The sequence below is a fragment of the Aquarana catesbeiana genome, linkage group LG02 (assembly GCF_042186555.1).
Source record: "Aquarana catesbeiana isolate 2022-GZ linkage group LG02, ASM4218655v1, whole genome shotgun sequence".
In the NCBI taxonomy this organism is placed as follows: Eukaryota; Metazoa; Chordata; class Amphibia; order Anura; family Ranidae; genus Aquarana; species Aquarana catesbeiana.
This window is the reverse complement of record NC_133325.1, coordinates 11,135,621-11,159,777: the sequence shown is the minus strand read 5'-3', so window position 1 is coordinate 11,159,777 and position 24,157 is coordinate 11,135,621. Positions and strand designations below refer to the sequence as shown.

General features: G+C 47.7%; 1 protein-coding gene across 1 annotated transcript; it reads left to right on the top strand.

Moving 5' to 3' along the window:
- Positions 1 to 1,280: 1,280 nt before the first annotated feature.
- Positions 1,281 to 23,144, top strand: LOC141126632 (sodium-dependent proline transporter-like; the record flags this gene model as incomplete). Its single annotated transcript, XM_073612553.1, is given in 7 exon segments — positions 1,281 to 1,429; positions 2,399 to 2,448; positions 2,572 to 2,710; positions 4,004 to 4,138; positions 8,155 to 8,258; positions 9,816 to 9,940; positions 23,033 to 23,144. Coding segments are annotated over 7 exon segments (785 nt in total), but the record flags the coding sequence as incomplete, so codon positions are not given.
- Positions 23,145 to 24,157: the final 1,013 nt, after the last annotated feature.

Here is a 24,157-nt window from a genome sequence, read left to right as displayed (position 1 = left end):
GTACGGTCCTCATAGGACCAGTCATTTCTGACATACAATGGTACGGACCTCGTAGGACCAGTAATGTCTGACCTACAATGGTACGGCCCTCATAAGACCAGTCATGTCTGACCTACAATGGTACGGACCTCATAGGACCAGTCATGTCTGACCTACAATGGTACGGTCCTCATAGGACCAGTCATGTCTGACCTACAATGGTACGGCCCTCATAGGACCAGTCATGTCTGACATACAATGGTACGGTCCTCATAGGACCAGTCATGTCTGACCTACAATGGTACGGTCCTCATAGGACCAGTCATGTCTGACTTACAATGGTACGGTCCTCATAGGACCAGTCATGTCTGACCTACAATGGTACGGTCCTCATAGGACCAGTCATGTCTGACCTACAATGGTACGGTCCTCATAGGACCAGTCATTGCTGACCTACAATGGTACGGGCTCATAGGACCAGTCATGTCTGACATACAATGGTACGGTCCTCATAGGACCAGTCATTTCTGACATACAATGGTACGGTCCTCATAGGACCAGTCATGTCTGACATACAATGGTACGGTCCTCATAAGACCAGTCATGTCTGACCTACAATGGTACAGTCCTTATAGGACCAGTCATGTCTGACTTACAATGGTACGGCCCTCATAGGACCAGTCATGTCTGACCTACAATGGTACGGTCCTCATAGGACCAGTCATGTCTGACTTACAATGGTACGGTCCTCATAGGACCAGTCATGTCTGACCTACAATGGTACGGTCCTCATAGGACCAGTCATGTCTGACCTACAATGGTACGGTCCTCATAGGACCAGTCATGTCTGACTTACAATGGTACGGTCCTCATAGGACCAGTCATGTCTGACCTACAATGGTACGGTCCTCATAGGACCAGTCATGTCTGACCTACAATGGTACGGTCCTCATAGGACCAGTCATGTCTGACCTACAATGGTACGGTCCTCATAGGACCAGTCATGTCTGACCTACAATGGTACGGCCCTCGTAGGACCAGTCATTGCTGACCTACAATGGTACGGCCCTCATAGGACCAGTCATGTCTGACATACAATGGTACGGCCCTCATAGGACCAGTCATGTCTGACATACAATGGTACGGCCCTCATAGGACCAGTCATGTCTGACCTACAATGGTACGGCCCTCATAGGTGACAATGGTTCTCCTTGCTCTGAATTCTGGGATATGGGTGAAATGTGGATTTCATTTTATCGGAGTCTGGCAATGACCGATCTTTTCCCCATTGTCCTCCTCAGGTATTGGGGTAGGAATGCTCCTGGTCTCCTCTCTGGTCTCTCTCTATTATAACGTCATCATTGCCTGGACCTTCTATTACCTGGGCCGATCCTTCCAGAGCCCCCTCCCCTGGTCCTGCCAGGCCCCCAAGTACATCCAGCTGTGTACGGTAAGATCCCGACCGATCCAGCCTGTGTCATCTGTCATGTGTTCCGTGTGTCATCTGTCGTGTGTTCCGTGTGTCATCTGTCGTGTGTTCTGTGTGTCATCTGTCGTGTGTTCTGTGTGTCATCTGTCGTGTGTTCTGTGTGTCATCTGTCGTGTGTCCCGTGTGTCGTGTGTTCTGTGTGTCATCTGTCATGTGTGTCATCTGTCGTGTGTTCTGTGTGTCATCTGTCATGTGTGTCATCTGTCGTGTGTTCTGTGTGTCATCTGTCGTGTGTTCTGTGTGTCATCTGTCGTGTGTTCTGTGTGTCATCTGTCGTGTGTCCCGTGTGTCATCTGTCGTGTGTCCCGTGTGTCATCTGTCGTGTGTCCCGTGTGTCATCTGTCGTGTGTCATCTGTCATGTGTGTCATCTGTCGTGTGTTCTGTGTGTCATCTGTCATGTGTGTCATGTGTCATCTGTCATGTGTGTCATGTGTCATCTGTCATGTGTGTCATCTGTCATGTGTTCCGTGTGTCATCTGTCATGTGTTCCGTGTGTCATCTGTCGTGTGTTCCGTGTGTCATCTGTCGTGTGTTCCGTGTGTCACCTGTCGTGTGTCCCGTGTGTCACCTGTCGTGTGTCCCGTGTGTCACCTGTCGTGTGTCCCGTGTGTCACCTGTCGTGTGTCCAGTGTGTCACCTGTCGTGTGTCCAGTGTGTCACCTGTCGTGTGTCCAGTGTGTCACCTGTCGTGTGTCCCGTGTGTCACCTGTCGTGTGTCCCGTGTGTCACCTGTCGTGTGTCCCGTGTGTCACCTGTCGTGTGTCCAGTGTGTCACCTGTCGTGTGTCCCGTGTGTCACCTGTCGTGTGTCCAGTGTGTCACCTGTCGTGTGTCCAGTGTGTCACCTGTCGTGTGTCCAGTGTGTCACCTGTCGTGTGTCCCGTGTGTCACCTGTCGTGTGTCCCGTGTGTCACCTGTCGTGTTTTTCAGAACACCTCCAGTAACGGATCTCAGTTCAGCGCCACAGAAGCGTTCTGGAAGTAAGTGAATGGATTGGGAGGTTTGTCTGTCGGGTTCTGATAATATAATGTCAGTTCTCAGTCTCTTCTATGTAATGAAGGTCTATGGGGCGCTCTTCTCTCTGGCGCCCTCTGTCTCTGCAGTGAGGAGGTGCTGGGGGTGGTGCACAGTTCTGGTCTCAGTGATCCGGGTCCCGTCCGCTGGCAACTCGCCCTGTGTCTGCTCGCCGCCTGGATCATCATCTTCCTCTGCATGCTGAAGGGGATCCACAGTTCAGGGAAGGTGCGCCAACATCTCCTCATCCCTATCCTTCCTCTTCCTTCATCTCCTCATCCCTATCCTCCTTCTTCCGTCATCCCCTCATCCCTATCCTCCTTCTTCCGTCATCCCCTCATCCCTATCCTCCTTCTTCCGTCATCCCCTCATCCCTATCCTCCTTCTTCCGTCATCCCCTCATCCCTATCCTCCTTCTTCCGTCATCCCCTCATCCCTATCCTCCTTCTTCCGTCATCTCCTCATCCCTATCCTCCTTCTTCCGTCATCCCCTCATCCCTATCCTCCTTCTTCCGTCATCCCCTCATCCCTATCTTCCTTCTTCCGTCATCTCCTCATCCCTATCCTCCTTCTTCCGTCATCTTCTCATCCCTATCCTCCTTCTTCCGTCATCTCTTCATCCCTATCCTCCTTCTTCCGTCATCTCTTCATCCCTATCCTCCTTCTTCCGTCATCTCTTCATCCCTATCCTCCTTCTTCCGTCATCTCTTCATCCCTATCCTCCTTCTTCCGTCATCTCCTCATCCCTATCCTCCTTCTTCCGTCATCCCCTCATCCCTGTCCTCCTTCTTCCGTCACCTCTTCATCCCTATCCTCCCTCTTCCTTCATCTCCTCATCCCTATCCTCCCTCTTCAACTATACAATCTCACCTTGTATCTTCATCTCCTCATCGTTATCCTCCCCTCTTCCTTCATCTCCTCATCCCCATCCTCCCTCTTCCATCATCTCCTCATCCCTATCCTCCCTCTTCCGTCATCTCCTCATCCCTATCCCCCCTCTTCCTTCATCTCCTCATCCCTATCCTCACTCTTCCTTCATCCCCTCATCCCTATCCTCCCTCTTCCGTCATCTCCTCATCCCTATCCTCCCTCTTCCTTCATCCCCTCATCCCTATCCTCCCTCTTCCGTCATCTCCTCATCCCTATCCTCCCTCTTCCTTCATCTCCTCATCCCTATCCTCCCTCTTCCTTCATCTCCTCATCCCTATCCTCCCTCTTCCTTCATCTCCTCATCCCTATCCTCCCTCTTCCTTCATCTCCTCATCCCTATCCTCCCTCTTCCTTCATCTCCTCATCCCTATCCTCCCTCTTCCTTCATCTCCTCATCCCTATCCTCCCTCTTCCTTCATCTCCTCATCCCTATCCTTTCTCTTCCTTCATCTCCTCATCCCTATCCTTCCTCTTCCTTCATCTCCTCATCCCTATCCTCCCTCTTCATCTATATCAATCCCACCTTCTCCCTTTTCTCTCTATAAATCCCAATGGTTTGTACATAACTCCCCTCCCCCGTTGTCTCCACAGATTGTATATTTTACCGCCACCTTTCCATATGTTGTCCTGGTTGTGCTCATCATCCGGGGGGCCACCCTGGAGGGTTCTATAGACGGAGTTCGCTTCTACCTGACCGCCGACTGGAAGAGACTGCAGAGCGCTCAGGTATCGCCCGCTGGGGGAGGGGCGCTAGGTTTCCTCAATGATCCATCTAGGGTCCTCCTTGGCTCCACAGCACTCCCTACATTCTATACATTACCTTTGTGATGGAACCACTTGGCACCTTGATTGGGTGCTTCCTGCCACCAAACCCTTCCAGCAGACCGAGAGCCAATACCAGCCCTGTTACCCCAAGCATCGTACATAGACAAGATGTTGGGGTACAACCAAAGAAGGACAGTTTATTGAACAGAAATCCCGGTTTTTATACAAAAGTAGGTCAGTCACCACATGGACAATAAAACCAAATATTACCCAAAACATCACCCAAGGGTTAGATAACGAGGAGCTGACACAAGACTAATCCCATCATAGATACCTCCAAGAGTTACCCAACATAATGTTACCCTGAAAAAAGAGTTTGCCACAGCAAGCTGACCAAATCCCTGATACGTAAAAGAGAAATTCCTCAGATTGAGATTTTACACCGACCACAAACAGTAATCACAAAAGAATATACAAGTTTATTAATATATATGACAAAAAGCAATGTTCAAATATAATAAAAACAAACACATATGTTAGGGGCAGATATGAGAACAGCTGAGAAGGAAGACCAAAAATGTTAAGCTGACAGAGCGTCCAACGCGTTTCGAAAAAACCACAGTGCAGATCTTCTTCAGGGTCTAAGAGGGATTGAAACTTCCAAATCTGTGGCTTAAGTCCCAAGTGTAAGCGTTCCACCCGAACAGCAGAAAATAACTCAACAAATGGAGAAAGAGAATGGTCCTTCAGAGCCAGGCATGAACAACAGGCCAGGGCATCACCGATCGACAAAGATTCACATGAGGCACAGTGGGCACTCGGAGAGAATGATGCTGGCCAATAAATGTGACTGTGATAAATCTCAAATCACAGGAGCTTCACATAGAACAAAAAGTATTCGTCCTCCAGAGGCGTATCGTGTCAATAGTAGACATAGTCTCAATCTCCATATACGAGGGTCCACAAAATCACCGGCCACTTGTATCGGGGTCTGGCAGACGGAAGGAGCCATACTGCCCCACTCCCATTACAAGACTATATGGGTACCCTAGTCTCATGATAGACCCCGATACAATTGGCCGGTGATTTTGTACAATACACCTCTGGAGGACAAATACTTTTTGTTCTATGTGAAGCTCCTGTGATTTGAGATATATCAGAGTCACATTTATCGGCCAGCAGCACTCCCTCTGAGTGCCCACTGTGCCTCACGTGATCTTTGTCGATCGGTGATGCCCTGGCCTGTTGTTCATGCCTGGCTCTGAAGGACCATTCTCTTTCTTTATTTGTTGAGTTATTTTCTGCTGTTCGGGTGGAACACTTACACTTGGGACTTAAGCCACAGATTTGGAAGTTTCAAGCCCTCTTAGACCCTGAAGATCTGCACTGTGGTTTTTTGAAAACGCGTTGGGGCTCTGTCGGCTTGACAGTTCTGGGCTTCCTTTTCAGCTGTTCTCATATCTGCCCCCAACATATGTGTTTGTTTTTATTATCTTTGAACATTGTTTTTTGTCATATATTAATACATTTGTATTCTCTTTTACGTTTACTGTTTGCGGTCCGTTTAAAATCCCAATCTGAGGAATTTCTCTTTTAAAATAATGTTACAGCCTCCTATGAAAAGTCATTTCAATCCATGCTTTCTGGGACCTTCTTCTGGGGAGTGAGGACGGCTTCTTCTCCTCCTTGGCCCTTGAGCTGCAGCTGTGGAGATGAGCGGTCTGCTCCATCTCCCGTACCCTTATCCATCTGCTGGACAGACGCATTCCTCCATCTAAGTCCGTCCTGAGCAGAAACCACTTCATCAAGGTGAGTCAACACTTGCTGCACCCTCCATAAGATCTCCGCGTCTATAGCTGGAGGTGGGCCAGCACACTGTTACCCTGCCCCATTGCTGGCACTTCAGCCGGGTGCTGTTGGTTGGTACCTCCTGATAGTCCCAGGCAAAGGGAGCCCAGCCCTGGCGCTGAGTCTAGCAGTTGTCTGTAGGCGATCTCCAGCTCCCATTCCTGAACGGCCAGAAACTCCAAATCTTCCAGTGCCCGGAGAACTTCTGTGACATTCACTATCTGTTCTCTGTACTCCAAGATTTCCTCCAACCATCACTCCAAATCGCTCCCAAAGTTAGGGTCTTTGGACAGCCTCCAGTACAACAGCCCCAGGCTGCTGTAGCCAAAGCCTTCTGTTGGGCTGTCACCTGCTATATATGAGCACACTTGGGCTACATACCACTGGATGGCTCTGTAGCTCCCGTCCAACTGAATCTTTGCCTGGATCAGTCTGCTTAACTCAGCTGTCCACTCCTGCTTCGGTTGTCCCCCCCCCAATAACAGCATTCGCAGTTCATACTGTGACCAGTACCATTCCTGGATGGGGGAGAATTTTTCCCTGGTGGTGCTGCTCATGGGCTAGCGTTTCCTTCCAGAGTTGCCGGCTGTCAGAGTCATACCATCCCAGCAGTACCCGCTCTGATACTGTTCCCTGCCCAGTGCTGTATCCTCATCTCTCGCAACCTCCTTCCAAATTCCTCTTCCTTGGCGGCTGGTTTCTGTACCTCTCCTGCTATCCGGGCCTTGGATTCCGGTGGAGGTTTGGATGTCCCAGACTGCAGGAAGCGTCTCACTGCTTGCCATCTCACTTGCTTCCACCAAACAGTGCCCCCTGCCCTCCAAACCCTTCCAGCAGACCTGAAGCCAATACCAGCCCTGTTACCCCAAGCATTGTACACAGACAAGATGTTGGGGTAGAACCAAAGGAAGGGCTGTTTATTGAACAGAAATCCAGGTTTTTATACACTTCAAAAGTAGGTCAGTCACCACATGAACAATAAAACCAAATATTACCCAAAACATCACACAATGGTTAGATAATGAGGTAGAGCTGACACCAGACTAATCCCGTCCTAGATACCTCCAAGAGTTAGCCAAATTGTCCAACAGACAGAAACAATAGGTGACTCCATTAACTTCATTACAATGGGAATGCACACCAAGGAGGCACACAATAGGAGAGACCCATTAAATAAACACATAACACCTTAATAAATAGATTATATCGGGGTCCACCAGTTCTCAGAGTCTGTGTGTTTTGGGAAAACATGGACTGGAATCCAAAGCAAGACCACTCCAAAGGTCCCCCAGGCACACCTCTCCCAAGAATGGAGCCCCCCCTCATAAGCCAGAGCCCATAGTCATAAGGCAAGAGGCCACCCTTCAGTCCCCTCCAAAAGCCCTAATGTAGCCCTGATCCACTCACCAATACAATGTAACCCTGATCCACTCACCAATACGATGTAACCCTGATCCACTCACCAATACGATGTAACCCTGATCCACTCACCAATACGATGTAACCCTGATCCACTCACCAATACAATGTAACCCTGATCCACTCACCAATACGATGTAACCCTGATCCACTCACCAATACGATGTAACCCTGATCCCTCACCAATACAATGTAACCCTGATCCACTCACCAATACAATGTAACCCTGATCCACTCACCAATACGATGTAACCCTGATCCACTCACCAATACGATGTAACCCTGATCCGCTCACCAATACGATGTAACCCTGATCCGCTCACTAATACGATGTAACCCTGATCCGCTCACCAATACGATGTAACCCTGATCCACTCACCAATACGATGTAACCCTGATCCACTCACCAATACGATGTAACCCTGATCCACTCACCAATACGATGTAACCCTGATCCACTCACCAATACGATGTAACCCTGATCCACTCACCAATACGATGTAACCCTGATCCACTCACCAATACGATGTAACCCTGATCCACTCACCAATACGATGTAACCCTGATCCACTCACCAATACGATGTAACCCTGATCCACTCACCAATACAATGTAACCCTGAGCTTTTTGGTACAGACACCAGATAAATGCCAGATCAGATGACTATCCTCTAATTTATGGACACTTCAACTCATGTCTGTCCTCTCCAGGTATGGAATGATGCCGCTTCTCAGATCTTCTACTCTCTGGGGATCGGCTTTGGTGGTTTGCTGTCCATGGCTTCATACAACAAGTTTGACAACAATGTCATCAGGTAAGTGCCGCACCTACCTGTGCACTGCCGGCACAGTTACGTTGTATTGAATGGAAGCACCATGGCATGAGATCTATTTCCTTTTGTAGAGATGAAGTCTTCAGTTAAGGTGGTTGTACACCCTCCTTGTCACAGTCTAGGATCTGGCTTGAAGACCAGTAGCTATAGAGGTAGAGAGGATCCCACCTACCTGCAGGATGGATATACAGGCAGATGACACTCCTGAGGTGTGGGGTCCAAGTATTCACCTGAGCTCCTGATGGTGATGAGTTTTGCTGCGTGTTAGTACCAGGTTGAGGTCCTCAGGACCTCCCGCCAGAAGGTGAGCAAGCCGGGGTCCAGTAGCAGATATAGCAGGTAGGGATTAAACAGAAGCATAGCCAGTAAACAAGCCAAAGGTCAGTAACAAGTGGTTGCAGGTAGGGCTCTAGCAGAAGCGTAGTCAAGGAACAAGCCAAAGGGTGGTAACAACCATTAGTGGAGCTAAGGAGAGGTGCAGGAAAGACAAGAGTGAGATATCAGCCGGAGAGAGCACAATAATCTGGCAAACAGGAAGTTCAGAGACATGGCTTAACTCAGAAAGTTCATGGTTGGAGCAAAGAGTTCAAGGTTCACCAGAAACAAGACACAAGGCGGGATTGTCCAGTGGATCAGACAGGGAGCTGTCCAGCATCTAAGGTGGTTCAGCAAGAAGAGCTACTGCCAGACAGCAGAGGTTGTGGGTTCAGATCTGGGTACTGACACCCCTCCATATCCCCAGTCCAGTGACTGGCCTCAGGTGACACACAGAGATAAGACAAATCCTCCTACATAAGTTGCGTCTGTTTATCTGCAGTCTTCTCTTCCCTACATCCATCCAAAGTGCAGAATTTACACAGTATTTCTTAGCTCTGAAAAGCAGGAGGCGGGGAGCTGAAGTTACAGCAGTGAGGAGAGCTCTGAGAGCTGATTGGAGGGTAGGGACACACCCTTCTGCACACAGGAACAGAGCCAGGGCTGTCAATCACAGGCTGTGTGCTGGAGGTCCCTCCCCGTCACCTTGTATTTCTTGGTGTCAGGAAAACTTGTCAGAAGTAACTCATTCAGATAGCAGAGGAAGGAGGCAGCCGACAGAAATGACATTTATTGCTCTGACTTGAGACAAGTACACACTATAGAGGGATACACTTTGTTCAGATTTCATGTCTGAGATTTACAACCACTTTAACTAATCAGACATCACCATACCTCTCCTATATTTCCCAAATTTCAGTGATCAGCATGCTGGATAATTTCCCTCCATCAGAGGAGTCCCCCGCGAGGAGAAGAGCTCTAGTGGGCATCTAATGGTCACAGTGGGAGCTCAATGTGATTGGCTGACCTCACTCATAACCTCCAGCCAAGTGTTTGCTTTCACTGTTCAGCCTGTACTTTAAATAATATCATGTGTGATGGGATTGGCCCCCTCGCGAGGCTCAGAGAGGCTCCTTTCCTCCAGATTTAGGGCATTCCCTTGCTGTGTCTTATAGAGAGGCCTGAGGTGTGTTCTGGCTCACTGATATCCTGTCTGTCTCTCAGGGACACGCTGGTTATCGCCATTGGAAACTGCTGCACCAGCTTCTTTGCCGGATTTGCCATTTTCTCCATCCTGGGTCACATGGCCTGGAAGAAGCGCGTGCCGGTCGGGGAAGTGGCTGATTCCGGTGAGTTACATGTATATTGTGCAATCATTGTACCTGAAAATGTAAAGCTGAGAATTTACCCCGAACCTCAGAATAATCCCCCAACACCAATGTAATCCCCAAACCTCAACCTAATCCCTGAACCTCAGAATAATCCCCCAACACCAATGTAATCTCCAAACCTCAACCTAATCCCTGAACCTGAGAATAATCCCCCAACACTAATGTAATCTCCAAACCTCAACCTAATCCCCGAACCTCAAAATAATCCTCCAACACCAATGTAATCCCCAAACCTCAACCTAATCCCCGAACCTCAAAATAATCCTCCAACACCAATGTAATCTCCAAACCTCAACGTAATCCCCAAACCTCAACCTAATCCCTGACCCTTAATAATCCCCCAACACCAATGTAATCTCCAAACCTCAACCTAATCCCTGAACATCAGAATAATCCCCCAACACCAATGTAATCCCCAAACCTCAACCTAATCCCTGACCCTCAATAATCCCCCAACACCAATGTAATCCCCAAACCTCAACCTAATCCCTGACCCTCAATAATCCCCCAACACCAATGTAATCTCCAAACCTCAACCTAATCCCCGAACCTCAGAATAATCCCCCAACACCAATGTAATCTCCAAACCTCAACCTAATCCCTGAACCTCAGAATAATCCCCCAACACCAATGTAATCTCCAAACCTCAACCTAATCCCTGAACCTCAGAGGAATCCCCCAACACCAATGTAATCTCCAAACCTCAACTTAATCCCCGAACCTCAATAATCCCCCAACACCAATGTAATCTCCAAACTTCAACCTAATCCCCGAACCTCAATAATCCCCCAACACCAATGTAATCTCCAAACCTCAACCTAATCCTCGAACCTCAGAATAATCCCCCAACACCAATGTAATCCCCAAACCTCAACCTCAATCTAATCCCCAAACCTCAGAATAATCCCCCAAAACCAATGTAATCCCCAAACCTCAACCTAATCCCTGAACCTCAGAATAATTCCCCAAACCTCAACCTAATCCCTGAACCTCAGAATAATTCCCCAAACCTCAACCTAATCCCTGAACCTCAGAATAATCCCCCAACACCAATGTAATCCCTGAACCTCAGAATAATCCCACAACACCAATGTAATCCCTGAACCTCAGAATAATCCCCCAACACCAATGTAATCCCTGAACCTCAGAATAATCCCACAACACCAATGTAATCCCCAAACCTCAATAATCCCCCAACACCAATGTAATCTCTGAACCTCAGAATAATCCCCCAACACCAATGTAATCCCTGAACCTCAGAATAATCCCACAACACCAATGTAATCCCCGAACCTCAATAATCCCCCAACACCAATGTAATCTCCAAACCTCAACCTAATCCCTGAACCTCAGAATAATCCCCCAACACCAATGTAATCCCCAAACCTCAACCTAATCCCCGAACCTCAGAATAACCCCCAACACCAATGTAATCCCCAAATCATAACCTAATCCCTGAACCTCAGAATAATCCCCCAACACCAATGTAATCCCCAAACCTCAACCTAATCCCCGAACCTCAGAATAATCCCCCAACACCAATGTAATCCCCAAACCTCAACCTAATCCCTGAACCTCAGAATAATCCCCCAACACCAATGTAATCCCTGAACCTCAGAAAAATCTCACAACACCAATGTAATCCCTGAACCTCAACCTAATCCCTGAACCTCAGAATAATCCCCCAACACCAATGTAATCCCCAAACCTCAACCTAATCCCTGAACTTCAGAATAATCCCCCAACACCAATGTAATCTCCAAACCTCAACCTAATCCCCGAACCTCAATAATCCCCCAACACCAATGTAATCTCCAAACCTCAACCTAATCCCTGAACCTCAGAATAATCCCCCAACACCAATGTAATCCCCAAACCTCAACCTAATCCCCAAACCTCAGAATAATCCCCCAAAACCAATGTAATCCCCAAACCTCAACCTAATCCCTGAACCTCAGAATAATTCCCCAAACCTCAACCTAATCCCTGAACCTCAGAATAATCCCCCAACACCCATGTAATCCCTGAACCTCAGAATAATCCCACAACACCAATGTAATCCCCAAACCTCAACCTAATCCCTGAACCTCAGAATAATCCCCCAACACCAATGTAATCCCTGAACCTCAGAATAATCCCACAACACCAATGTAATCCCCAAACCTCAACCTAATCCCTGAACCTCAGAATAATCCCCCAACACCAATGTAATCCCTGAACCTCAGAATAATCCCACAACACCAATGTAATCCCCAAACCTCAACCTAATCCCCGAACCTCAATAATCCCCCAACACCAATGTAATCTCCAAACCTCAACCTAATCCCTGAACCTCAGAATAATCCCCCAACACCAATGTAATCCCCAAACCTCAACCTAATCCCTGACCCTCAATAATCCCCCAACACCAATGTAATCCCCAAACCTCAACCTAATCCCTGACCCTCAATAATCCCCCAACACCAATGTAATCTCCAAACCTCAACCTAATCCCCGAACCTCAGAATAATCCCCCAACACCAATGTAATCTCCAAACCTCAACCTAATCCCTGAACCTCAGAATAATCCCCCAACACCAATGTAATCTCCAAACCTCAACCTAATCCCCGAACCTCAGAATAATCCCCCAATACCAATGTAATCTCCAAACCTCAACCTAATCCCCGAACCTCAGAGGAATCCCCCAACACCAATGTAATCTCCAAACCTCAACTTAATCCCCGAACCTCAATAATCCCCCAACACCAATGTAATCTCCAAACTTCAACCTAATCCCCGAACCTCAATAATCCCCCAACACCAATGTAATCTCCAAACCTCAACCTAATCCTCGAACCTCAGAATAATCCCCCAACACCAATGTAATCCCCAAACCTCAACCTCAATCTAATCCCCAAACCTCAGAATAATCCCCCAAAACCAATGTAATCCCCAAACCTCAACCTAATCCCTGAACCTCAGAATAATTCCCCAAACCTCAACCTAATCCCTGAACCTCAGAATAATTCCCCAAACCTCAACCTAATCCCTGAACCTCAGAATAATCCCCCAACACCAATGTAATCCCTGAACCTCAGAATAATCCCACAACACCAATGTAATCCCTGAACCTCAGAATAATCCCCCAACACCAATGTAATCCCTGAACCTCAGAATAATCCCACAACACCAATGTAATCCCCGAACCTCAATAATCCCCCAACACCAATGTAATCTCTGAACCTCAGAATAATCCCCCAACACCAATGTAATCCCTGAACCTCAGAATAATCCCACAACACCAATGTAATCCCTGAACCTCAGAATAATCCCCCAACACCAATGTAATCCCTGAACCTCAGAATAATCCCACAACACCAATGTAATCCCCGAACCTCAATAATCCCCCAACACCAATGTAATCTCCAAACCTCAACCTAATCCCTGAACCTCAGAATAATCCCCCAACACCAATGTAATCCCCAAACCTCAACCTAATCCCCGAACCTCAGAATAACCCCCAACACCAATGTAATCCCCAAATCATAACCTAATCCCTGAACCTCAGAATAATCCCCCAACACCAATGTAATCCCCAAACCTCAACCTAATCCCCGAACCTCAGAATAATCCCCCAACACCAATGTAATCCCCAAACCTCAACCTAATCCCTGAACCTCAGAATAATCCCCCAACACCAATGTAATCCCTGAACCTCAGAAAAATCTCACAACACCAATGTAATCCCTGAACCTCAACCTAATCCCTGAACCTCAGAATAATCCCCCAACACCAATGTAATCCCCAAACCTCAACCTAATCCCTGAACTTCAGAATAATCCCCCAACACCAATGTAATCTCCAAACCTCAACCTAATCCCCGAACCTCAATAATCCCCCAACACCAATGTAATCTCCAAACCTCAACCTAATCCCTGACCTCAGAATAATCCCCCAACACCAATGTAATCCCCAAACCTCAACCTAATCCCCAAACCTCAGAATAATCCCCCAAAACCAATGTAATCCCCAAACCTCAACCTAATCCCTGAACCTCAGAATAATTCCCCAAACCTCAACCTAATCCCTGAACCTCAGAATAATCCCCCAACACCCATGTAATCCCTGAACCTCAGAATAATCCCACAACACCAATGTAATCCCCAAACCTCAACCTAATCCCTGAACCTCAGAATAATCCCCCAACACCAATGTAATCCCTGAACCTCAGAATAATCCCACAACACCAATGTAATCCCCAAACCTCAACCTAATCCCTGAACCTCAGAATAATCCCCCAACACCAATGTAATCCCTGAACCTCAGAATAATCCCACAACACCAATGTAATCCCCAAACCTCAACCTAATCCCCGAACCTCAATAATCCCCCAACACCAATGTAATCTCCAAACCTCAACCTAATCCCTGAACCTCAGAATAATCCCCCAACACCAATGTAATCCCCAAACCTCAACCTAATCCCTGACCCTCAATAATCCCCCAACACCAATGTAATCCCCAAACCTCAACCTAATCCCTGACCCTCAATAATCCCCCAACACCAATGTAATCTCCAAACCTCAACCTAATCCCCGAACCTCAGAATAATCCCCCAACACCAATGTAATCTCCAAACCTCAACCTAATCCCTGAACCTCAGAATAATCCCCCAACACCAATGTAATCTCCAAACCTCAACCTAATCCCCGAACCTCAGAATAATCCCCCAATACCAATGTAATCTCCAAACCTCAACCTAATCCCCGAACCTCAGAGGAATCCCCCAACACCAATGTAATCTCCAAACCTCAACTTAATCCCCGAACCTCAATAATCCCCAACACCAATGTAATCTCCAAACTTCAACCTAATCCCCGAACCTCAATAATCCCCCAACACCAATGTAATCTCCAAACCTCAACTAATCCTCGAACCTCAGAATAATCCCCCAACACCAATGTAATCCCCAAACCTCAACCTCATCTAATCCCCAACCTCAGATTAATCCCCCAAAACCAATGTAATCCCCAAACCTCAACCTAATCCCTGAACCTCAGAATAATTCCCCAAACCTCAACCTAATCCCTGAACCTCAGAATAATTCCCCAAACCTCAACCTAATCCCTGAACCTCAGAATAATCCCCCAACACCAATGTAATCCCTGAACCTCAGAATAATCCCACAACACCAATGTAATCCCCAAACCTCAACCTAATCCCTGAACCTCAGAATAATCCCACAACACCAATGTAATCCCCGAACCTCGATAATCCCCCAACACCAATGTAATCTCTGAACCTCAGAATAATCCCCCAACACCAATGTAATCCCTGAACCTCAGAATAATCCCACAACACCAATGTAATCCCCAAACCTCAACCTAATCCCCGAACCTCAATAATCCCCCAAACACCAATGTAATCTCCAAACCTCAACCTAATCCCTGAACCTCAGAATAATCCCCCAACACCAATGTAATCCCCAAACCTCAACCTAATCCCCGAACCTCAGAATAACCCCAACACCAATGTAATCCCCAAATCATAACCTAATCCTGAACCTCAGAATAATCCCCCAACACCAATGTAATCCCCAAACCTCAACCTAATCCCTGAACCTCAGAATAATCCCCCAACACCAATGTAATCCCTGAACCTCAGAATAATCCCACAACACCAATGTAATCCCCGAACCTCAATAATCCCCCAACACCAATGTAATCTCCAAACCTCAACCTAATCCCTGAACCTCAGAATAATCCCCCCAACACCAATGTAATCCCTGAACCTCAGAATAATCCCACAACACCAATGTAATCCCCAAACCTCAACCTAATCCCCGAACCTCAATAATCCCCCAACACCAATGTAATCTCCAAACCTCAACCTAATCCCTGAACCTCAGAATAATCCCCCAACACCAATGTAATCCCCAAACCTCAACCTAATCCCCGAACCTCAGAATAACCCCCAACACCAAGTAATCCCCAAATCATAACCTAATCCCTGTGAACCTCAGAATAATCCCCCAACACCAATGTAATCCCAAACCTCAACCTAATCCCGAACCTCAGAATAATCCCCACAACACCAATGTAATCCCCAACCTCAACCTAATCCCTGAACCTCAGAATAATTCCCCAACACCAATGTAATCCCCAAACCTCAAACCTAATCCCTGAACCTCAGAATAATCCCCCAACACCAATGTAATCTCCAAACCTCAACCTAATCCCTGAACCTCAGAATAATCCCCCAACACCAATGTAATCCCTGAACCTCAGAAAATCTCACAACACCAATGTAATCCCTGAACCTCAGAATAATCCCCCAACACCAATGTAATCCCCAAACCTCAACCTAATCCCTGAACTTCAGAATAATCCCCCAACACCAATGTAATCCCCAAACCTCAACCTAATCCCTGACCCTTAATAATCCCCCAACACCAATGTAATCTCCAAACCTCAACCTAATCCCTGAACCTCAGAATAATCCCCCAATACCAATGTAATCTCCAAACTCAACCTAATCCCCCAACACCAATGTAATCTCCAAACCTCAACTTAATCCCCGAACCTCAATAATCCCCCAACACCAATGTAATCTCCAAACCTCAACCTAATTCCCGACCTCAATAATCCCCCAACACCAATGTAATCTCCAAACCTCAACCTAATCCTCGAACCTCAGAATAATCCCCCAACACCAATGTAATCCCCCAAACCTCAACCTCAACCTAATCCCAAACCTCAGAATAATCCCCCAAAACCAATGTAATCCCCAAACCTCAACCTAATCCCTGAACCTCAGAATAATTCCCCAAACCTCAACCTAATCCCTGAACCTCAGAATAATTCCCCAAACCTCAACCTAATCCCTGAACCTCAGAATAATCCCCCAACACCAATGTAATCCCTGAACCTCAGAATAATCCCACAACACCAATGTAATCCCCAAACCTCAACCTAATCCCTGAACCTCAGAATAATCCCCCCAACACCAATGTAATCCCTGAACCTCAGAATAATCCCACAACACCAATGTAATCCCAAACCTCAACCTAATCCCCGAACCCCAATAATCCCCCAACACCAATGTAATCTCCAAACCTCAACCTAATCCCTGAACCTCAGAATAATCCCCCAACACCAATGTAATCCCCAAACCTCAACCTAATCCCTGACCCTCATAATCCCCCAACACCATGTAATCCCCAAACCTCAACCTAATCCCTAACCCTCAATAATCCCCCAACCACCAATGTAATCTCCAAACCTCACCTAATCCCCGAACCTCAGAATAATCCCCCAACACCAATGTAATCTCCAAACCTCAACCTAATCCCTGAACCTCAGAATAATCCCCCAACACCAATGTAATCTCCAAACCTCAACCTAATCCCCGAACCTCAGAATAATCCCCCAATACCAATGTAATCTCCAAACCTCAACCTAATCCCCGAACCTCAGAGGAATCCCCCAACACCAATGTAATCTCCAAACCTCAACTTAATCCCCCGAACCTCAATAATCCCCCAACACCAATGTAATCTCCAAACTTCAACCTAATCCCCGAACCTCAATAATCCCCCAACACCAATGTAATCTCCAAACCTCAACCTAATCCTCGAACCTCAGAATAATCCCCCAACACCAATGTAATCCCCAAACCTCAACCTAATCCCTGAACCTCAGAATAATTCCCCAAACCTCAACCTAATCCCTGAACCTCAGAATAATTCCCCAACCTCAACCTAATCCCTGAACCTCAGAATAATCCCACAACACCAATGTAATCCCCAAACCTCAACCTAATCCCCTGAACCTCAGAATAATCCCCCAACACCAATGTAATCCCTGAACCTCAGAATAATCCCACAACACCAATGTAATCCCGAACCTCAATAATCCCCCAACACCAATGTAATCTCCAAACCTCAACCTAATCCCTGAACCTCAGAATAATCCCCCAACACCAATGTAATCCCTGAACCTCAGAATAATCCCCACAACACCAATGTAATCCCCAAACCTCAACCTAATCCCCGAACCTCAATAATCCCCCAACACCAATGTAATCTCCAAACCTCAACCTAATCCCTGAACCTCAGAATAATCCCCCAACACCAATGTAATCCCCAAACCTCAACCTAATCCCCGAACCTCAGAATAACCCCCAACACCAATGTAATCCCCAAATCATAACCTAATCCCTGAACCTCAGAATAATCCCCCAACACCAATGTAATCCCCAAACCTCAACCTAATCCCCGAACCTCAGAATAATCCCCCAACACCAATGTAATCCCAAACCTCAACCTAATCCCTGAACCTCAGAATAATTCCCCAACACCAATGTAATCCCCAAACCTCAACCTAATCCCTGAACCTCAGAATAATCCCCCAACACCAATGTAATCTCCAAACCTCAACCTAATCCCTGACCTCAGAATAATCCCCCAACACCAATGTAATCCCTGAACCTCAGAAAAATCTCACAACACCAATGTAATCCCTGAACCTCAACCTAATCCCTGAACCTCAGAATAATCCCCCAACACCAATGTAATCCCCAAACCTCAACCTAATCCCTGAACTTCAGAATAATCCCCCAACACCAATGTAATCTCCAAACCTCAACCTAATCCCCGAACCTCAATAATCCCCCAACACCAATGTAATCTCCAAACCTCAACCTAATCCCCGAACCTCAGAGGAATCCCCCAACACCAATGTAATCTCCAAACCTCAACCTAATCCCCGAACCTCAATAATCCCCCAACACCAATGTAATCTCCAAACCTCAACCTAATCCTCGAACCTCAGAATAATCCCCCAACACCAATGTAATCCCCAAACCTCAACCTCAACCTAATCCCCAAACTCAGAATAATCCCCCAAAACCAATGTAATCCCCAAACCTCAACCTAATCCCTGAACCTCAGAATAATTCCCCAAACCTCAACCTAATCCCTGAACCTCAGAATAATTCCCCAAACCTCAACCTAATCCCTGAACCTCAGAATAATCCCCAACACCAATGTAATCCCTGAACCTCAGAATAATCCCACAACACCAATGTAATCCCCAACCTCAACTAATCCCTGAACCTCAGAATAATCCCCCAACACCAATGTAATCCCTGAACCTCAGAATAATCCCACAACACCAATGTAATCCCCAAACCTCAACCTAATCCCCGAACCTCAATAATCCCCCAACACCAATGTAATCTCCAAACCTCAACCTAATCCCTGAACCTCAGAATAATCCCCCAACACCAATGTAATCCCTGAACCTCAGAATAATCCCACAACACCAATGTAATCCCCAAACCTCAACCTAATCCCCGAACCTCAATAATCCCCCAACACCAATGTAATCTCCAAACCTCAACCTAATCCCTGAACCTCAGAATAATCCCCCAACACCAATGTAATCCTCAAACCTCAACCTAATCCCCGAACCTCAGAATAACCCCCAACACCAATGTAATCCCCAAATCATAACCTAATCCCTGAACCTCAGAATAATCCCCCAACACCAATGTAATCCCAAACCTCAACTTAATCCCCGAACCTCAGAATAATCCCCCAACACCAATGTAATCCCCAAACCTCAACCTAATCCCTGAACCTCAGAATAATCCCCCAACACCAATGTAATCTCCAAACCTCAACCTAATCCCTGAACCTCAGAATAATCCCCCAACACCAATGTAATCCCTGAACCTCAGAAAAATCTCACAACACCAATGTAATCCCCAAACCTCAACCTAATCCCTGAACCTCAGAATAATCCCCCAACACCAATGTAATCCTCAAACCTCAACCTAATCCCTGAACTTCAGAATAATCCCCCAACACCAATGTAATCTCCAAACCTCAACCTAATCCCCGAACCTCAATAATCCCCCAACACCAATGTAATCTCTGAACCTCAGAATAATCCCCCAACACCAATGTAATCCCCAAACCTCAACCTAATCCTGAACCTCAGAATAATCCCCCAAAACCAATGTAATCCCCGAACCTCAATAATCCCCCAACACCAATGTAATCTCCAAACCTCAGAATAATCCCCCAACACCAATGTAATCTCCAAACCTCAACCTAATCCCCGAACCTCAATAATCCCCCAACACCAATGTAATCTCCAGACCTCAACCTAATCCCAGAACCTCAGAATAATCCCCCAACACCAATGTAATCTCCAAACCTCAACCTAATCCCCGAACCTCAATAATCCCCCAACACCAATGTAATCTCCAAACCTCAACCTAATCCCTGAACCTCAGAATAATCCCCCAACACCAATGTAATCCCCAAACCTCAACCTAATCCCCGAACCTCAGAATAACCCCCAACACCAATGTAATCCCCAAATCATAACCTAATCCCTGAACCTCAGAATAATCCCCCAACACCAATGTAATCCCCAAACCTCAACCTAATCCCTGAACCTCAGAATAATCCCCCAACACCAATGTAATCCCCAAACCTCAACCTAATCCCTGAACTTCAGAATAATCCCCAACACCAATGTAATCTCCAAACCTCAACCTAATCCCCGAACCTCAATAATCCCCAACACCAATGTAATCTCCAAACCTCAACCTAATCCCTGAACCTCAGAATAATCCCCCCAACACCAATGTAATCCCAAAACCTCAACCTAATCCCCGAACCTCAGAATAACCCCCAACACCAATGTAATCCCCAAATCATAACCTAATCCCTGAACCTCAGATTAATCCCCAACACCAATGTAATCCCCAAACCTCAACCTAATCCCCGAACCTCAGAATAACCCCCAACACCATGTAATCCCCAAATCATAACCTAATCCCTGAACCTCAGAATAATCCCCCAACACCAATGTAATCCCCAAACCTCAACCTAATCCCTGAACCTCAGAATAATCCCCCAACACCAATGTAATCCCCAAACCTCAACCTAATCCCTGAACCTCAGAATAATTCCCCAACACCAATGTAATCCCCAAACCTCAACCTAATTCCTGAACCTCAGAATAATCCCCCAACACCAATGTAATCTCCAAACCTCAACCTAATCCCCGAACCCCAGAATATTTCCAACACCAATGTAATCCCTAATCCTCAACCTAATCCCTGAACCTCGGACTAATCCCTGAACACCAGACTAATCCCTGAACTCCAGTGCAGTCATTTTACCTCAATCTAATCCTTTACATTCAACCCGATCCCTGGTTTTCATCCTAATCCTTGGCCCTCAGACTAATCCCTGAACCCGACACTAATCCCTGAACGCCAATGTAATCCCTGTTCCTCAATTTTTTTTAACAAGAAAACCTTATTCCTCAATTTACTTCTTTACATTCAACCTAATTCTTGACCCTCAACCTAATCCCTGGTGCTCGTCCCAATTCCTGGCCCTCAGAATAATCCTTGGGCCCTTAACCAGGGTCCCTGAACACCATTGTAATCCCTAATCCTCAACCTCATACTTTACATTTAACCCAATCCCTAAACCTCAACCCTCAATGAACCTCAGTATAATTCCAGAACGCCGTCATAATCCATAATCCCTAATCCTCATCCGAATACTTCACATTAAACCTAATCCTTGGCCCTCATCCAGCCGCAACCATCCCTGAATTTTACTGTGTTTTCTCAACCTTCTTCCCTGATCCTCCACTCAATTCCTGAGCCACAACCTATTCCCTTCAATTCAACCCAATCCCTGAACCCAATTTAATCCCCTCTTCCCATTTCCTAACCGTCCTCTTAATCCCTGTCACACTAATTCTTACATTTTACTACTCCTCTATTCCTAACTTGACACTCACCACAATCCCCCTTCCCATTTCAGATAATAGAAATCTATTGAATAATATATCAGCCATGGAAATTATGGCATCAAACTCCTCTACATCAATCAGAGCCAAGGAGATCACATGTCCTCCTCTGTGTGTGGAGGTCCCGCGCCCTCCTCTGTGTGTGGAGGTCCCGCGCCCTCCTCTTGTGTGTGGAGGTCCCGCGCCCTCCTCTGTGTGTGGAGGTCCCGCGCCCTCCTCTGTGTGTGGAGGTCCCGCGCCCTCCTCTGTGTGTGGAGGTCCCGCGCCCTCCTCTGTGTGTGGAGGTCCCGCGCCCTCCTCTGAGTGTGGAGGTCCCGCGCCCTCCTCTGAGTGTGGAGGTCCCGCGCCCTCCCTGTGAGTGTGGAGGTCCGCGCCCTCCCTGTGAGTGTGGAGGTCCCGCGCCCTCCCTGTGAGTGTGGAGGTCCCGCGCCCTCCCTGTGAGTGTGGAGGTCCCGCGCCTCCCTGTGAGTGTGGAGGTCCCGCGCCCTCCCTGTGAGTGTGGAGGTCCCGCGCCCTCCCTGTGAGTGTGGAGGTCCCGCGCCCTCCCTGTGAGTGTGGAGGTCCCGCGCCCTCCCTGTGAGTGTGGAGGTCCCGCGCCCTCCTGTGAGTGTGGAGGTCCCGCGCCCTCCCTGTGAGTGTGGAGGTCCCGCGCCCTCCCTGTGAGTGTGGAGGTCCCGCGCCCTCCCTGTGAGTGTGGAGGTCCCGCGCCCTCCCTGTGAGTGTGGAGGTCCCGCGCCCTCCCTGTGAGTGTGGAGGTCCCGCGCCCTCCCTGTGAGTGTGGAGGTCCCGCGCCCTCCCTGTGAGTGTGGAGGTCCGCGCCCTCCCTGTGAGTGTGGAGGTCCCGCGCCCTCCCTGTGAGTGTGGAGGTCCCGCGCCCTCCCTGTGAGTGTGGAGGTCCCGCGCCCTCCCTGTGAGTGTGGAGGTCCCGCGCCCTCCCTGTGAGTGTGGAGGTCCCGCGCCCTCCCTCTGTGTGTGGAGGTCCCGCGCCCTCCCTCTGTGTGTGGAGGTCCGCGCGCCCCCCCCCTGTGTGTGGAGGTCCCGCGCCCCCCCCCTGTGTGTGGAGGTCCCGCGCCCCCCCCTCTGTGTGTGGAGGTCCCGCGCCCCCCCCCCCTCTGTGTATGGAGGTCAGACCCAAAGTCTGGTCATAGGATGCTGTGAGGAAGTGATGACATCATAGCATAGAAATGACTAACATTGACCACAATAACCATCCACTGTCTTCCCGCAGGACCTGGTTTAGCATTTGTTGCCTACCCAGAAGCCCTTGCTCTTCTTCCTGGCTCGGTCTTCTGGTCCATCTTGTTCTTCTAATGCTCTTCACGCTGGGAGTGGACACTCTGGTAAGTGGGCTCTCTCCTAATGTTGTCCAATACATGCATCCTTCTATACACAGAGCGCAGTTCTCCCTTCGTATAATCAGACGCCAAACCGCCATCATTGAAGTCTGTAGATTGGTGTTTACTGGCTGTCCACATGTTGACCAATAGCTGTCAATATGTCTTTCTAGAGTATAATACCTGCCATTATAGTCTTTGGTCAATTTTATGTTGCTTCCCCCTCCCTCCTCTGACCATTTATCTGTATGTGTTTACAATAGCAAGTCTGAATACAATTCACAGCACAGCAGTAAAATGTCCCGGCATAGAACTGCTGGCTGTAATGATAACCATGCCATAAGTATATACATTATGTCCTATTACTGTGAATATAAAAAATTACCAACACAAAAAAAATGCATCTCTAGTCAGGTGAGCAAGGCATCAGATTCTCTCGTGCTTGTCCTATGAGCTGATCAGAACTGCAGCACACCTGTAGTGAGATTTTTCTTTTTGTAGAATAGCTTGGAGTGTCCCAGACATTTGGTTCAATACAATGTGGTTCCTGACCCCTGGGGTTCTGCATGACCTCCAGGAACATAGGCTGCGTCCTTGCTGAGCACCTACCTGAGGCTGGCCTTCTATAGAGCTGGTGTCCCTGCTGAGCACCTACCTGAGGCTGGCCTTCTATAGAGCTGGTGTCCCTGCTGAGCACCTACCTGAGGCTGGCCTTCTATAGAACTAGTGTCCCTGCTGAGCACCTACCTGAGGCTGGCCTTCTATAGAGCTGGTGTCCCTGCTGAGCACCTACCTGAGGCTGGCCTTCTATAGGACTGGTGTCCCTGCTGAGCATCTACCTGAGGCTGGCCTTCTATAGGGCTGGTGTCCTGGCTGACCACCTACCTGAGGCTGGCCTTCTATAAAGCTAGTGTCCCTGCTGACCACCTACCTAAAGCTGGCCTTCTATAGAGCTGGTGTCCCTGCTGAGCACCTACCTAAAGCTGGCCTTCTATAGAGCTAGTGTGCCTGCTGAGCAC